The following is a 16,498-nucleotide window of genomic DNA, read 5'->3' as shown; positions in this document are numbered from 1 at the left end:
GGGGTCCCCAACCTTTTTTGCACCACGGACCGGTGTGATTTGATTTTTTTCACAGACCAGCGTTCTGTCAAATTTTGCTCCCAAAGCTTTTGTGGCGGTGAAAAAAAACCCCTCTTTAATATTCAGTTGGACTCTCAATGTTATCCAACAGTGCTAAAAAACTATTTCCATCATAAACATACATGTGCAACACGAAAATGGCGTTAATTAATGCTTAACGACACGGCAAAGTCGTGAAGTGAGAGAGCTTAGTGCAGTTGTTGTGTGCAGCTAACATGGCAAACGTTAGTTAACTAACATGGCAAACGTAAGTTAATATTCCTTTCTTTAAAGAAAGTTTGTGTGTGTACTTTGGAATCGCTGCATTTGCTGTCATTTTTAACGTTACGCGCATGCCAAATTTGTCAGAACACCGGCAATGTGCGGCAGAAAAATACAGCAAATATTAAAATAACATTTGTTTTTAGCCCCGTCGTGTTAAGTGCAGGGAAAATATAACTCACCCACTGAATCAGTGGGAGGTTTAGTGATTGGGAAGTAGCATAGATTTTGTTTACTTCGAGGTTGTAGGCTCATCAGGTTCCCTTATCCCCGTAAAAAATCTGTCCAAAGACGTCTGTTTTTCAGTCATTCTAGTGTGGGGGCTAATTATTTTCAGGAACAAATGTGATGGGCGACAACCTACGTCATACGTTATTATCGAGGCCAAGCGCACATATACAAAACAAGATGTACTGCTAACAGTCCAATCGATGCATTTCTATTGCCCCTTTCCCACTGAAACTAGTGGGTCAACGCGCGTTTTTTCCAAGCCGATGCAACCCACTAGCAATTGGCATTTGGCACCTTTCCCATTGACAAAAAAAAAAAGCAGTCTTTTTTTTTTTTCCCACCCGTGTAACCCCCCACCCCTCCTCAGCCGTGCGTAAGGTTACGTTTTACGTGACGTCACCACGCCAAGATACGCGTCGACAAGTGCGACTGAATTCATTCAGTTCAAGGAAGTAAACAATGCAGAGCAACATGGAAGCCTCCTTTCCGTTTGTGTTCTCTGTTTTCATGCTTTTTACTGCCTTTGAAATGGTCGAATTGCAGCAAAGGATCAACACTGCTTGTGCTGAGGCAACGTAGGCGACGTGAATTCTTCTTCTTCTACTAGCTTTGTTGTGAGCCTCGACGTAACTACGGTTGTGGGGCGTGTTAAATGGGAGGCGACTGGCACGTTGTTATGACGCATCACGTAATAGCCATCACGTAGATTAGGGTGTTGACTGTTGACCCGGGGTTTTGCTTTCACACTGCATGACGATCAGAGCCGAGGAGATTTTAACGCGGGTCGCTTGGCGGGTTGATTGACACGGGTCGAGGCGGGTCGCTGCACCTTTCCCACTGCCACCAAAAGCTGACTATTAGTGGGTTGACATGGGTTTTTTGGCCAGTGGGAAAGGGGTATATGACGACCTCCTATCCTGTAGTTGTATATCGAGAGTAGACAGGGATACTGGTGTGTTAAGCGGCACAGGCCAAAGTCAATTGGCCAGAATGCAGTCGTTAATAAATTATTTATTATTTCTGTGCGGCCCAGTACCAAATGCGCCGCGGCCTGGAACCAAATGCGCCACAGACCGGTACCGGTCCGCGTCCCGGTCATTGGGGACCCCTGCTTTAAAGAACCATTGTGAATTTGTTCAAAAGTTATTTTTGTTAAACATTTCATATCAATCCTCTTTTATTGTAATCTAAATTGTAGATTCTACACAAACTGGTCATGATACAAACTTACTCTTTGCGTCAAAGCTCATCGTGTCCATTCCATCTTCAGCATCATCTTGCTCCTTGTCCTCATCCCTCTACACAAGAGCAACAATATTTGTTCACAAAAAACATTTTTACACGATGCTTGTGAAAAAAAGTTCTCACCTTAAAATCATTTCCGTCTCCCTTTCTAGTTCTTTTCATTATTTCTTCAATTCTCTGAAACAAAGATAGAAAATCAAAGATGAATGAAAAACTATGATTGATGCCATCTTCACGAATTACCTTCTTTCTCTCCATACGCTCTTGCTGGTTCTGCTGCATGATGCGGTCACGCTCCTGGCGGACCTTCTCTGCCTCCTCCAGGGCTTTAGCCTCGGCCTCTTCCCGCTCCCTCTGAAGCTCGGCCTGCCTCAAAGCCTCCTCGGCCTCCAGTCGTTCCCGCTCCTCCTCTGCTCTTTGAGCCTCCTCCTCCTCTCTCACTCTCCTCTCCTCTGCCAGCTTCTTCTCCTCCTCTTGTCGCTTGATCCGAGCCTCCTCTGCGAGACGCTCCTCCTCCTCTTTCCTAAGCCTGCAAGTCGAGACCAAAGTGCTTTTTTATCCTTGATTTTCAAATTCACGTTTCTGATGGAGAGAATATCTGCATTGATGCTGCTGTTGAGGAAATATTCAACATGCTCACTTCTCCTCTTCCTCACGCTGTATTCGGAGTTGTTCATCTTTCTCCTTTTGCTCCCGCATTTGTCTGCGGTGCTCCGCCAAGAGTTTGGCAGCCTCAGCAGCAGAGTTAGTTCCAGTCTTAGAATCTGAAAAGCAAGAGGACAGACAGGTTGCTGTATATAATTGACACACTTTATTATTGGGCAGTAAAAGATATTTCACATTTTAAGATCTTCTTGCACACCACATCTTTTTCTTTTTTTATTGATTGAAATAGGAAATCTGTTTGGTTGTTTTTTTTTAATTCAACTACATTTCCCCAACTCTACATCGCAATAATATGCACAGTAGTTGGGAATCACTGCTGTATTTTGTTGGAGGCTCAAAAAATATTTTGCAATAAATATCAGTAACTATACACACAATGTTAAACAATTACTATGGGAAAAAGTGTGGCAAAGATTGGACTCATTTCATTATCAAGTAAAACCGACTAAATTCTTATGCAATAACTAATATTGGTGTTAAATAGTATGACAATCGATATTCCAAAAACAATTTTCCTTTCATCATAAATTCCTTTGGTCGTAGCGATCATCATTTATGAGGAGATGGTTAAGTTTGTCGGCTATTGACTACACTGAGGAGCTGGTATTTTATCAGGAATAGTAGGAAACGGCCACAAAATGTCTACAGGGGTGTTATGAGGCAAAACAAGACAAACTCATGGTGCATATATAAAACAGTTAATGAAACTTAACAAATTATGTGGTAGGACAACACAAAAAATACTATTTTGGAAAAGAATTAGCCACTAACAAATGCAATAAAACAGGCAATTATTAATAATCCACTGTGAGGCATACTGGGTATGCCAGCATCAATAGCGTACTGCACGAATGCTATTTTTAGACCGCAAGTCTGAGTGACGTCACCATCTAAACCGGAAGTGGGTCAACATAGGAGCGCCCTCACATACAACTAAAGTTAATAATTCTTGTTTTCTGCCGGTAATCTTTCAAAAAAAAAAAAACAAAAAAAAAAACATGTCGAGTAAACACTGCTGCTATGGAACTCGCAGAAACGACTCTAGACATTACGACATATGAAGGATTTTTTTCTTCATTCGTTTCCCTAAGCCAAAAACTCAGAGTGTTCAAAAATGTGAAAATTGGATCAACTTGTCCGGACGTCCAAAAGACCAGTTGAAAGCCAGCAAGATGAAGCCATTCACCTTCATATGCAGTAAACATTTTGTTGGGAACCATGGTCCTGAAGAGGTAAGCCGTTTTGATATTTTTACTTATTTTTTAGCGTGGCGTTTTGCAGTGTTTCTTCTGTCTGACAATGGATTATCTGAAAAAAAAATAAAATGGTATCTGACTGCCACTGTCACCTTTTCTGTTGTAAAGAAACAACTTTTGTAAGGGTGAAGCGTAAAAAAATTCATAGAATTAAGATTTGTTATTAATGAAATAATTAAGTGTTCGTTGGTTGTCACTGAGTAGCATTTGCGATCGCTACACAAAAATAGCAATATAAATTACCCCCAAGAATGGTCAGAGACTTAAGACAGCCAGAGGATACAATATATAGGAAAGCCAGGGCATATGGTGGTTAAGGATAGATTGTTGAAACAGGAGAATGTCATTGTCAGTGGCGTAAGGCAATGCACACAAGAAAAAGGTGTGGATAAAAAAGCTACCTTGGGATCAGGTCGGCTCTTTTCCCCGTCTTTTTCAGCCCTTGACACTCAAGCGATCTCTTTAACTGAACATTTGTATGTTCTTCCATATCTTTAACAGTGAATTTGGCACCAGGGACGTAATTTTCGGACATAAGTGGTAGGTTTAGCTTAGTAAACATCTCGTTCGTGCACTAATTACATGCGTTTAGCATTTGGGACAAATGCGAGCTTGACAGTTGCTAACGTCATGAATATTAATGAGCAAAAGTGACGTGTTGCGTGCAGTACGCCATTGCATCCTGGTCACTCCACCTACCAATCCTTGCGTTAAGTGATTCATATAGAACAATTGGAAATATAGCAGTGTTCAACAAAACAAAAGAAGACGTGCAACCCAAACAACACAGAAAACCCAATGTTAACCTAATAACTACGGCAATGATTAATAATATGCTAGATTAAAATATAACCCACTCACAACAACTAGTAGATAATTAGATATATTTGCATTTGTGAGAAAATATGCATGCTGCTATGCCTTTTCTGTTTACACTGGATACAGTAAACCTTTTCTGTTTACATTGGATACAGTAACTCATTGGGCAGCCATTGAAGGTGCTACATTCCAAATTTCCAATCAAATTAATTTGATGGGGTGGCAGCAAATAAACAAATGCTTATTCGCTGGAGCCCTTACAGTTTAAATGGATTGGATGTCTACTGAAACAATCATTTCAATTTACAGTTGAAGGATGAAAAGAGCTACATGATTGGTTGTCCATCAACGCCAATGACAACCAATTAATTAATGATGAAGGACTACTTAATGCATTTTAATTGTTCAATGTGGTATTTTTCATCAAATAATTCAAAAATATACCATGCAATATCGTGACATAAAATGGCTTACAACGCACCACCCTTGCCCCTATATTTTCACATAACAAAAGGACTCTCCAAATTAAATGGTACAGAATACAGATTAATTAAAAATTGGTAAATATTTTATAATCTGTTTGAATATGTTAATCGATAGGGGTGTGACAAAACATCGAAATGGTGATATATCGTGTTACTTTGCATTCCAAACGGTTATCGATACGCTCATGTAGGGGTGGGCGATATGGCCTTAAACATGTATCACGATAAATGGAGCAGATTTATCTCGATAACGATAAATGACGATAAAGTCGTCCAAGCGGACTGTTATATAATTTGAAAATCTGAATCAATGCATGAAATACAGATTAACAGTTTCTTGTTGATTTAGTTACCAGCATTCAATTTGATATCTTTAACAAATGTACATGCAGTCTAGACATTAGGTTTATACAAATGAATTGTAAACAATAAGAATTCAAGTATGAGCATTTATAACAGAGTGTATGGCTTGAACAATGTACAATGTCAAAATCGATATGCCTGTGCAAACATGTCATTGTAACACAAATGACTTGCAGCTCGAACAGTACACTTGAAAAAGACAATTTATTGTTAATGGCTGCTGTGACATAATTATTCAATACAAGTGTTTACTTTATGGTTTCAGGGTCTCCCCCCCCAGTGCATTTTTTAATAAATGCACACATACATGAACCCCCAAACAGACAGACAGACAGACACACATTAAAGCTATATTGATCTTCTGCAAATGAAACACTTAAGATTTTATGATAGCAATAATGACACAGAATTAAGCACATACAGAAAAATAGCTGGGGCCATTTGTGCTTTATGCTGAATGCTTTACCATCACAAAAGCTATCAGAGAAATCACACACAGTCAGATACAAAATAACGCGACATAGTAATTGCTAGATGCAGTCCATGCCCAATCCACTCATTAAATTCAGCCGTTTCGACAAGGTTAGAGCCGCTATCCGACTCCATCACGTTCATTTGTAGCGTTAGCCGCTAGCGGCCGCTAGCGTTAGCGGCTAGCGTTAGCCTGTGGCCTGGCTACCGGTAGAAAGCACTGAAAGCACCATCTCCGGGAATTGTGAGAACAAGGGAGGACAGCTGGTGAAAGCCCGTCTGGATGCCACCAAGAGTCTATTAAATGTCGGGTGAAAGTTAGGCGAACCTCCCTTAAGCCACACTCCATCACGTTTTGCTTGTAGCATTAGCTGCTAGCGTTAGCTTACCGGGCTTCTGTTTGATTGGCTTCCTGATGATCACGTGACTCCCTACGTAAGTACATTCACTGCTTTCTTAAAGGGGAATGAGCATAGACGAACAACAGAGTCAAAGCGGGATGAAAAGACTATTTTCTTGTTTTATTAATTTACCGAATTTACCGACATGGTCAAAATTACGTCGGTCATCGTGAAGAATTTCGGTGACGGTAAATTTTCGGTTTACCGCCCAGCTCTACGCTCATGCCAAGAATTGAGATATCGTTTTCAAAAGGTGTCATTGTTAAAAAAAAAAAAATATCAGGAACCAACAACTTGCAACCAAAATCTTCCACCATAATAGTGTCTCAGTTGACTCTATGGCTACCATTGACGGCGTTCGACGCCCAGTCCGTTAAGACTGAGAAGGATGAATGAATGCTGGTTCATTCGAAACCAGACGTTCACTGTCACTCTTTTCGATTTTCGGGGCATTTACAAGTCGCTTTTTGTTTATTTTAGGGCAAATACAGGTCGTTTCCTGTTGAGTTTGAGTCACTGCCTATTCATTCACGGGTCACTTCCTGTTCTGTGACCCAAAATCAACAGGAAGTGACCCATAAAATGCCCCCAAATCAACCGGAAGTGACTGAAAACCAACAGGTCCAAAATGACCTTGATATCTGGCATTTGCTACCATTGACGACCATAGAAGAGGGAGGGGTTCATTTGCTGTCACTCTCGCAGTTCAAATTAATTGAACATCTATTAGTGATGACTTCACATCAGAAGAATGAAGATAGGTTGTTCTTCTGTTGATTAGTTTTTTTGAAGAATATCCTAGAATGATTTCTTGACCAATGTATCGATACTCGCATCGCCATATCGTGAGATCGTTATCGTGAGCTTTGCATCGCAATTCGTATCGTGACGTACAATGAGGTTCCCACTCCTATTAATAAAAGCGCGATTTTTACTACTACTAATAAAACAAAATCAAAAGGTTAAACTCAATTGCTGCCAAGGTAGTTTCTCAAATAATCCCATTTTAGAGAACAGTGTCAATTGCAGGACAAAAGGTTAACCAGATGGTGGCAGTATGAGCGAGCCCGATTTGGGACAGGAAGTGACAACAGCTCAGATTTGGAAGGGCTGCTCCATTTTGATATACTGACACATCACTGTACACCAGACACAAAGTACACACCAGAGCCAATTAGAGACAGACAGTTTTGTGTTCACTCTAAAGAACAATAAAACAAGGTTTCATGCTTCTGTTTGTTGTGATGTCACCATTAAAAAAACATTTCAATGTATTCAGTGCAGGATTATGGAACACGCTGCAGAACAAACCGAAAAAAAAAAATTTTTTTTTACAAATGTTTTCATACTCACCGTCTTTGTCCTTGGATTTGCTAGAGTCAGAGGACTGCGGTGACACGGCCTGTATTGGTAACAACATGTCCTTGGAGCGGGAGTCCCTCTTTCGCAGTGTCGGGGGCCCTGGTGGAGTGAGAGCCGGTTTCTGGATTGGTGGGGGTTTCGCTGACGTTGGTTGAGGATTTTGTGAAAGTTTCATTGCAGGCGAGGGCGGGCGCGCCTTTGAATTTGGCCTGTCACAACAAACCATTGTCATCGTTAACTTAATTTTAACTGACACGTGATCGTTCACTCAAACTTAGCATCTTACTTTGATGCTCCTGGGGAAGGAGCCCTCTTCGGAGATGGTTTCGGGGCGGGTGACGGTGAGCGGTTGCGTACCATGGGGATGGATGGAGATGGTGGGCGTTGCCGCACGGGTGAGGCCAATGTTCTTTCCTGCTTGCTCTGTTTTGCCAAGACACAGTAAAGAGGTGGAACATTAATTCCCAACAACTAGGGTTACACTGCCTTTCACGCAGCAACCTATACTTGAACTTGAATTCATCAATGGTGTCATTTTATGCCATTCAGAAAGACGAGCTACATTTGTAACAAAAGAGGTTTATTAGTATCCCTAGCAATGATAAGATACGTTTGCACTTGGAATAAAACATTTTAGCTCCAGTTACAAGATCTGGAAAGGGTACCTGTTGCATAACAGGGACAAATATTTGGTGGGTCGTGACAGAAAAACGTGAACATAATACACAAAGATATCATTTGAAAAAAGTTCTAAATGTATCCGTACACCAAACAGTACAGTGAGGTACAGAGACAATGAGATGGAAAGTGGAAAGGCCTCAGGCTGAGGGTGTAGTCTGCTTTGCATGACCCGATCTGGCCAAAATCAGGCCACCGGTTTGTCTCATGCCATGTCAACGAGTCCTTTCACAGCCTCAGAGAGTGACTGAAAGGTTACAACAGCGAGAGATGTCGCTTCCAAGTGTCACTAGATAACATTGTGCTGACTACAGCACCAACGGGAACGACATTTCCCTGTCATTTGCGTCCGAAGCACTTTGACTGGCAAATGGTTGACGTCTAACTACTTTCCCTTTGGAAACTAGTTACCAGGATATAAGGAGCGTGCTAGTCCTTATCATCTCTTAAAATCATTCATTCCTTTTCCATTCCACTTATCCTCTAGAGCAGGGGTGTCCAAACTTTTTGCAAAGGGGGCCAGATTTGGTGTGGTAAAAATGTGGGGGGCCGACCTTGGCTGACGTCCTTTACGCATAACAATATATTTAAGCAAATTTTAGCAAGACATTCTGGGTGTTACATTTGCTTTATTATTTTTTTAATTAATATTTTTAACCTCGCAACTCGCTTTTGTGGCGTTCTCTTTCGACTCTCTGGCTCTTGCAAAATACTGCTGCTGTGAAGTTAAACTAGCTTCAAGTTGCTTCAATTTCTCGTTGCGTATCTTCCCTGTAATCTTGTCGTACATGCCAGCGTGTCTTGTTTGGTAATATCGCCTCACATTGAACACTTTAGAAACAGCAACTGCCTTTTTTGCAAATGAGGCAGACACAGTTGTTGAGTATTTTAGTGAAGAAATAGTCCAATTTCCACCTATCCTTGTAGCGTTGGCCATCGCAGTCAACTTTTTTTTGTTGATTGTCGCCATTTTAGAAAATTGGAAGTAAAAGGTCACACGGGGTGATGTGCTCAGAGTGCTGCTGCCTTTTAGTGTGATGAGGAGCAGCATTTAGTGTGTAAGCTACTTCATATGCTGGTAGCAATACTGCTGACCAATTTATCAAGTCTGTGTGCGGGCCAGACGTTATTGATTTTATGAGAGGCTCTGGGCCGGAAGAAATTTGACCAAGGGCGCATTTGGCCCCCGGGCCGGACTTTGGACATGTCTGCTCTAGAAGATCGCAGGGGTGCCAACTATCTTGTATTGGCCAATAAAGGCATTTGCACATGACATACAGTCCTGGCCAAAAGTATTGGCACCCATGCAATTATGTCAGATAATGCTCAATTTCTCCAGAAAATGATTGCAATTACAAATGCTTTGGTAGCAATATCTTCATTTATTTTGTTTGCAATAAAAAAATAAAAAAAAAATTTTAATGAAAATGGAAAAAAAACTAAAATCATTTTACATAAAACTCCAAAAATGAGCTGGACAAAAGTATTGACACCCTTGGAAAAATCATGTGTTGCTTCTCTAATTTGTGTAATTAACTGTAACTAAATCAAACTTGCAGCCAAATAGATTAAAGTTGACTTAACCGCTGTCCTGTGTCCTTGTGTGTACCACATTGAGCATGGAGAAAAGAAAGAAGACCAAAGAACTGTCTGAGGACTTGAGAAGCAAAATTGTGAGGAAGCATAGGTAATCTCAAGGCTACAAGTCCATCTCCAAAGACCTGAATGCTCCTGTGTCTACCGTGCGCAGTGTCATCAATAAGTGTAAAGCCCATGGCACTGTGGCTAACCTCCCTAGATGTGGACGGAAAAGAAAAATTGACAAGAGATTTCAACAAACGATTGTGCGGATGGTGGATAAAGAACCTCAACTAACATCCAAACAAGTTCAAGCTGTCCTGCAGTCCGAGGGTACAACAGTGTCAACCCGTACTGAATGAAAAGGGACTCTATGGTAGGATACCCTGGAAGACCCCACTTCTGACCCGGACATAAAAAAGCCAGGCTGGAGTTTGCCAAATTTAAATTACCCGAGAAAGCCAAAAACGTTTTGGAAGAATGTTCTCTGGTCAGATGAGACGAAAGTAGAGCTTTTTGGGAAAAGGCATCAACATAAGAGTTTACAGGGAAAAAAACGAGGCCTTCAAAGAAAAGAACATGGTCGCCACAGTCAAACATGGCGGAGGTTCCCTGATGTTTTGGGGTTGCTTTGCTACCTCTGGCACTGGACTGCTTGACAGTGTGCATGGCATTATGAAGTCTGAAGACTACCAACAAATTTTGCAGCATAATGTAGGGCCCAGTGTGAGAAAGCTGGGTCTCCCTCAGAGGTCATGGGTCTTCCAGCAGGACAATGACCCAAAACACTTCAAAAGTCCTAGTAAATGGTTTACGAGATAGCACTGTAGACTTCTAAAGCGGCCAGCAATTAGTACAGACCTGAATCCCATAGAACACCTTTGGAGAGATCTGAAAATGGCAGTTTGGAGGAGGCACCCGTCAAATCTCAGACGTGGAGCACATGGCCAAAGAAGAATGCTCTAAAATTCCAGCAGAGCATTATAAGAAACTCAATGATGGATACCGGAAGCAGTTGTTCGCAGTTATTTTGTCTAAAGGTTGTGCTCCCAAGTATTAGGATGAGGGTGCCAATACTTTGTCCGGCCCATTTTTGGAGTTTTATGTCAAATGATAGTGATTTTTTTTTCCGTTCTCTTTTGTTTTTTTTCATTGCAAGCAACATAAATTAAGATATAACTACCAAAGCATTTGTAATTGCAATCATTTTCTGGGAGAAATTGAGCATTGTCTGACAGAATTGCAGGGGTGCCACAACTTTCGGCCAGCACCGCATTACTCTTCTGGAGTTTGAATACTATCCTGATCCTAATAGCCAACAGCACATTGTCATACTGCAAAAAAGTCACCAAAGTTAACAGTGCTAAAGGATCTCTATTTTTCCTCGAATGATTCAAATGATGCTCCTACCAGCGATGGGTCGAGGGCTCCGTCAGCTGACACAGATGTGGTCATGCCGGTCTTCTGCCGGTCGATGCTGCGGCTGCGCAACGGCCCGCGCGGCGGGTGGAGAGGGGCGGCGGAGGCTGAGCGAGGACACAGGTAACACTCTGGTAAAGGACACATTCATCGGCAGGGCCGGGCAAGCACAACAAGCAGGCCGGATTGGGCAGCGAAGCAGCAAAGAAGCAAAAGTTGGGGGGGAAAAAAAATATACAAAAGAGGGGGGTAGAAGAAAACAAATTAGAAACAGGTGTGGAGGACAAGTAATAAATGAAAGATGGGGAAAAATATTTTTAAGGGCACCCAAAAAAGAAAAAAAAAAAATTTTTTTTTAAATAATACAATTTGTTTATATAGTATGTAGCGCTGAAGCAAGCAACAGTTGAATTTTTTTCACAAGGAATTGAGGAGTACACAACAAACATGATTGGGTGTCAGTTTATGAACAACTAAATCAGAAAAATAAACACTGACAAAACATCCAGGTTTTAGTTTGTGATTGTCGCAAACAGCTGGTAATATTGGTATGTGCTAATATAGCAAAAGATGGTGACTAAATCAGTTGTGTTACCACGCGCACAACTCCAATTTAAAAACTTATTTCTCCATTCAAATGGCAATTAGATTAAAGCAGCACTTCATACTGTAGAAAGAAAATTTTGTAGGCCATGTTGGATTTGTTGTTTCCGGGATGCTCTTGTGACTATCAATGTGAATATTTATCTTTGTATGTTGTGTGACCTCTCGCACTGCAAAAGCACTAATCTGCTTCAATTAAACCTAAGCAGAATAAAAGCCTACTTAATGCCATAGCCAACACCTGCATCTGTTCCACTACATTTTAAAGGGTGGAAGTGAGATAACAATTGGCAATTCCAACACAAAACCCAAAACTGTACAAATGTTACACATTGTTGCTGAGCAGCCAACAGACAACAGCCTTCTTTCAAGTGTTTGTTTCCACAAGACATAATGTTGTCGGCTGACTATCGACTCCCTGTGTCAGATTGAGGGATTAGTAATGATAATCCAACGACCTCGAAGACTTTCGCTGCCAAAGCTCAGTCACAAGTGTCTTCTGTGTGATTCTGCATTTATGAGGCGTGTGACATACATCTTGTCCACTGTGTTATTGCAGTCTGCTGCAGATGGGTCATGTTTCCACAGGGGCCATACTTAGCAAACAATCCATAACGGCTAATGGGTGTCTAATGGCGGGTCAATAAACGCCACAGCTCAAAACCAATACAGATATAATTTGTTGCAGAGAAAAGGCTTTCTAAAACCATGATTTGTATTTACGAATCAGAATATTTTCATCTCCTTTAACAACATACATTTATGTAGTATACTGTCTGATACTATTTAAGTGGCAAACCCCAGGTCAGCTTGTTATTTCAATGGAAACATCATTGACTATATCTATAGTGTCAGGGGAAAAGAGCCAACTAGTTCTTTTGGGTCTCTGAACTTGGTGCCAGAACACCTGTCGCAACACAACGCTTTCATTCTGACAAGAACAAGTAAGCAGCTTAGAGAAAATCTCTGAGCATGGACCCAGAAGCTCCTCACATGGAGAGAAATACTGAAAGCTGAGGTGGAGGACCAGTGTATGATTTTGCAAATGGATCTACTTTGCTCCTAATATTTATGGTTAGTATGAATTGGAAACAGTTGACTGATATCAGTGGTAATTTGTTTAAATTTCCACATCCAGGAAAGCCAGATTGGACTGCAGATCAGTAAGAATGAAAGGATCTCAAACAGGACTCATCAGGTTCAAAACCACATGCAAATTCTAATTAAAGGGGCAAATTTCACCGGCAACCTCGCAAAAAATTAAAATCAGGAACTGCGGGAACACCCCCAAATTTCTTAGTCACATTTCATACAATGCAGTGCAATTTAAAAATCAATTATCAACTGGTCAGAATTCAGTGTGTTTTTTTTTTTTTTTTAAAGACAGTTTATCAATATTACATTTCAGAGTTGTAAGACTTTTGAAGACGCCACGTGAAAAGAAAAAGGATAAAAGTGTTCTTCATCACTGTCACACAGATTCCTTACCTCCTCACATAACCATTACTTGCTATGAAAAAAATCATAAACTTCTTACTCCAACACCACCCCAATCATGGTCAATAGCCAATACCATAAGCCACCAGATCAAAGTCTGTCCTTATGTCGACAAAAGAAGCAAATGACTCCAGTTACATCATCTTCCCATTCTCTCAATTGTCTTGGAGCCTGAAGTAAGATGACTAAGCAGTATAGGAGGTTAAAATAAATCTGAATCTGAATCTGCACGCATTAAAATTTGTTGCTTACAAATCCTTATGTGCCAAAGCATTGTACAATCCATTTTTAAGAAAACAGACCTACTCAAATGTATCCTACAAACTATTTTCCCTTATTACTGTCGAGGTATTCACAAGATGACCAACGAGGAGATGCTGATACACTACATCACAACACCCTTTATACAAACTTCAGTTGCTTCAGAGCTCCGTCATTACCAAAGACCTTCTTTGGTAACGTACAGTGGGAAGGAGGCGTAAGTTAAAGAAGGGCTAAGAACCTTCCTCTGTTAGGGGGGGAGGGTTACCTGGAGCATCTGTTCCTTCAGGGGAAAGGGCAGCAGCGCTCTTGCTCCTAGCTAGTGAGGCCTGGGTGGGAGTGAGCAGGCGACTAAAGACCCCTCCGTCCGCTGTGCAAGTCGGTTGTTTGCGAGCTACATGGTGAGCCCATCGAAAAATGAAACCCAAAAAAAAAAAGAGAACAAGGGACAAGGAGGGGGAATAGAAGAGCGTCCAAAAAGGAAGGGTAACAAGAGGGATGGGTAGTGTGAGTTAGATAAGTCGCCATGTGATTTAACCAACAGGAGAGAATCAAAAACATGCACCATAAGGTTTTGTCTCAGTAGTCTCACAAAGCGTTTCTTTCCCTTATTGTCAAAGAATCATTTGATGAGAGGAATAAGGCAATAAAGCCGTGGAAGAGTACTGAGACCACTGATTATCTATGGTGGATCAGTCAACAAAGCGGTCAAATCAATGGTTCCCTAAGGCAGTGCCAGGTGTGCTCATGGGGGAAGAGAAAACATTGGACCATTAGTGAACAGCAAACGAATATTATTAGAGCAAGACAGACAAAATATGCATGACGGCAGACCACCAAGTCTTGACCTTTCATGTCCACCAAGTCAACGTCAATTGTATGCAAGACTAACTTGTAGCTATTGAAAATTCACAATAAAAGACAAGAACTGAGGTCTATGTTACCACATGTGCTACAAAAGTAAAACCCAGACCAAGAAGTATTTCCAATGTTGAGCGGTTCACTCAAAGATCCTGTAAAGCAATTTTTATGTTTCTAAATAGAATGTTTGAAGGTAAGTGCTGAAAATGTATGCAAAGATTTAGAAGAATTGAACGCATAAAGTGCTCAGTTTTTTTTTTTTTTTTTTTTTAATTTGGGCTTCATGTAATAAAGCATGGTGAAACAGCCGGCCAAATACGCCGTGTGTCAAAGCCACATTACTTTGTCTTTACAGGATCTTATGTACTGGCTGCTCAAGTGGCCGAGTTGCACGTCTCCGTGGAGCTTCTCACCAAGCAGACATAAGCTACTGACAGATGCTATTTACATTTTAAGTGCTGGCGGATTGCTACTACGCAGCAAGGAATTAAGAAGCTAAAAGGACAGTGATAAGGACTTGCGTGGCACTCAGTAGAGTGCAGATCACCCCCAAGGTCAAGATATCCTAATTTGGATCAAGCACCACATTGTACCCTAATTTGTGTGTTTGAACTCATTATTCATTGTCAGCCAAAATATAATGTATACTACTAAAAAAATAACTCATGTAAAATACAGATAGATTTATCATTCTGGTCACAACGTGTTCCCTTATGCGAGTCGTCGAGTCTAAAGGACAAACAAATGCTTTGCTGGTTAATACACAGACTGCACACTGGCACTCTTGAAAGGATTTGGTGCTCTTGTGGGTGCTATGATGGGACGGCACTGATGTGCAAGCATTGCATCTTAAATCCAGCTAGGAAGACGTCATCTGTAGGGGGAGAACACAAGCTACACTTTGTGACACAACAAAAACAATACACAATGTTAGTGTAGCCATACAACAAGACCATTGCTGGAGTCGACAACTCCACGACGAAAACGACGACAATTGGTAGGCGGTTGACATCAGCACAAAAAAAAAAATTTTAAATAAAAAAATAAAGGATGTGGTTAAAGCAAGCATTTAATGTTAAAGCAGCGTGTTAAAATTAGGAGCAGCTATTAAAGATGTTTTTGAGTTTTTGGGGGGTGGGAAGGAAGTGAGATTACATAAAGCCAAAAAAAAAATGTAGGCCCGGTTAACCCACGAGATAATTTTATGGTCCTTAAAGCGAATGAAGGTACTGAATATCCCCACAAAAGCTCTTTCAGATTCAGATCGAGCAAGCTGTTAACGTCAGAGCATCATGCCTGTTACCCCCCCAAAAAAGAATGTATAGAAGCCAGATGGAAGCGTGAACAAAATTAATCGACTGATTGTTCCATGCTAGCCACCTTGATTGTCTGCTGTCCCCTTAGCAGCCTTGGCAGGAGTCTGCGCTCTGCCCACACTTACTCGTGTGAGGGACCAACTCCTCTTCTTCATGGAAGAACCTACAGACGTGAGCGCAGTGTCACGGCCAACGAAACACAAGGAGAGAGTCAAGAACATCCCCGCGGAAAGACTTTCTCATGGGTCATGTGCAGTGATTGTCTTTGTGTGAGTCAGCAAGCGCCACGGCAGCTGATGCCGAACTGGTGATCTTCATCAAAAGTGAGACGTGAGGCACACATAGGCGCCATTGTAAGTGGTTCTAGGCCATAGACACTAAAAAAAAAAAAGCTTGGCCTCTCAAAGCTGGCAGCAAAAAGTAGTATATTCAAATACTTGGCAATTTCTGAATTCTTTTTTTTACACTGAGGTTTTTCTTCTGTAATTAATACATGTTAGCAAATCATTTTGTGTTAAACTGTTATGCGTTTGTTATCTTTTGAAAGATATGGAGTTTTAGCTACTGCTGGAGGAAATATAAATCTCTGAAGGATTAAATCTTTCTGAAATGGATCAGGCCTAGTGATTAGGTAACTTCATTGAACAGAAAGGAGTGGGGGGAAA

At 41.1% G+C, this 16,498-nt stretch overlaps 1 protein-coding gene across 17 annotated transcripts in view; it reads right to left on the bottom strand.

Moving 5' to 3' along the window:
* The window catches only part of map7d3 (MAP7 domain containing 3), a 41,066-nt gene that overhangs the window by 7,263 nt on the left and 17,305 nt on the right, over positions 1-16,498 (bottom strand). For 5 of the 17 annotated variants that reach the window (XM_057849475.1, XM_057849478.1, XM_057849482.1 and 2 more), the window contains 8 exons: positions 13,925-14,050; positions 11,287-11,426; positions 7,907-8,043; positions 7,612-7,829; positions 2,438-2,561; positions 2,041-2,326; positions 1,921-1,974; positions 1,784-1,850 (listed from right to left, as the gene is read on the bottom strand). In XM_057849475.1, coding sequence (XP_057705458.1) covers positions 1,784-1,850; positions 1,921-1,974; positions 2,041-2,326; positions 2,438-2,561; positions 7,612-7,829; positions 7,907-8,043; positions 11,287-11,426; positions 13,925-14,050 — 1,152 coding nt within the window. Of the gene's footprint in view, positions 1-1,783; positions 1,851-1,920; positions 1,975-2,040; positions 2,327-2,437; positions 2,562-7,611; positions 7,830-7,906; positions 8,044-11,286; positions 11,427-13,924; positions 14,051-15,897; positions 15,997-16,498 lie in introns of all 17 variants that reach the window. The other 12 variants (XM_057849480.1, XM_057849483.1, XM_057849487.1 and 9 more) reach the window with 5 other exon arrangements.

This window comes from Corythoichthys intestinalis, chromosome 11, assembly GCF_030265065.1.
Source record: "Corythoichthys intestinalis isolate RoL2023-P3 chromosome 11, ASM3026506v1, whole genome shotgun sequence".
Classification (NCBI taxonomy): domain Eukaryota; kingdom Metazoa; phylum Chordata; class Actinopteri; order Syngnathiformes; family Syngnathidae; genus Corythoichthys; species Corythoichthys intestinalis.
This window is presented reverse-complemented; position numbering and strand designations above follow the sequence as displayed.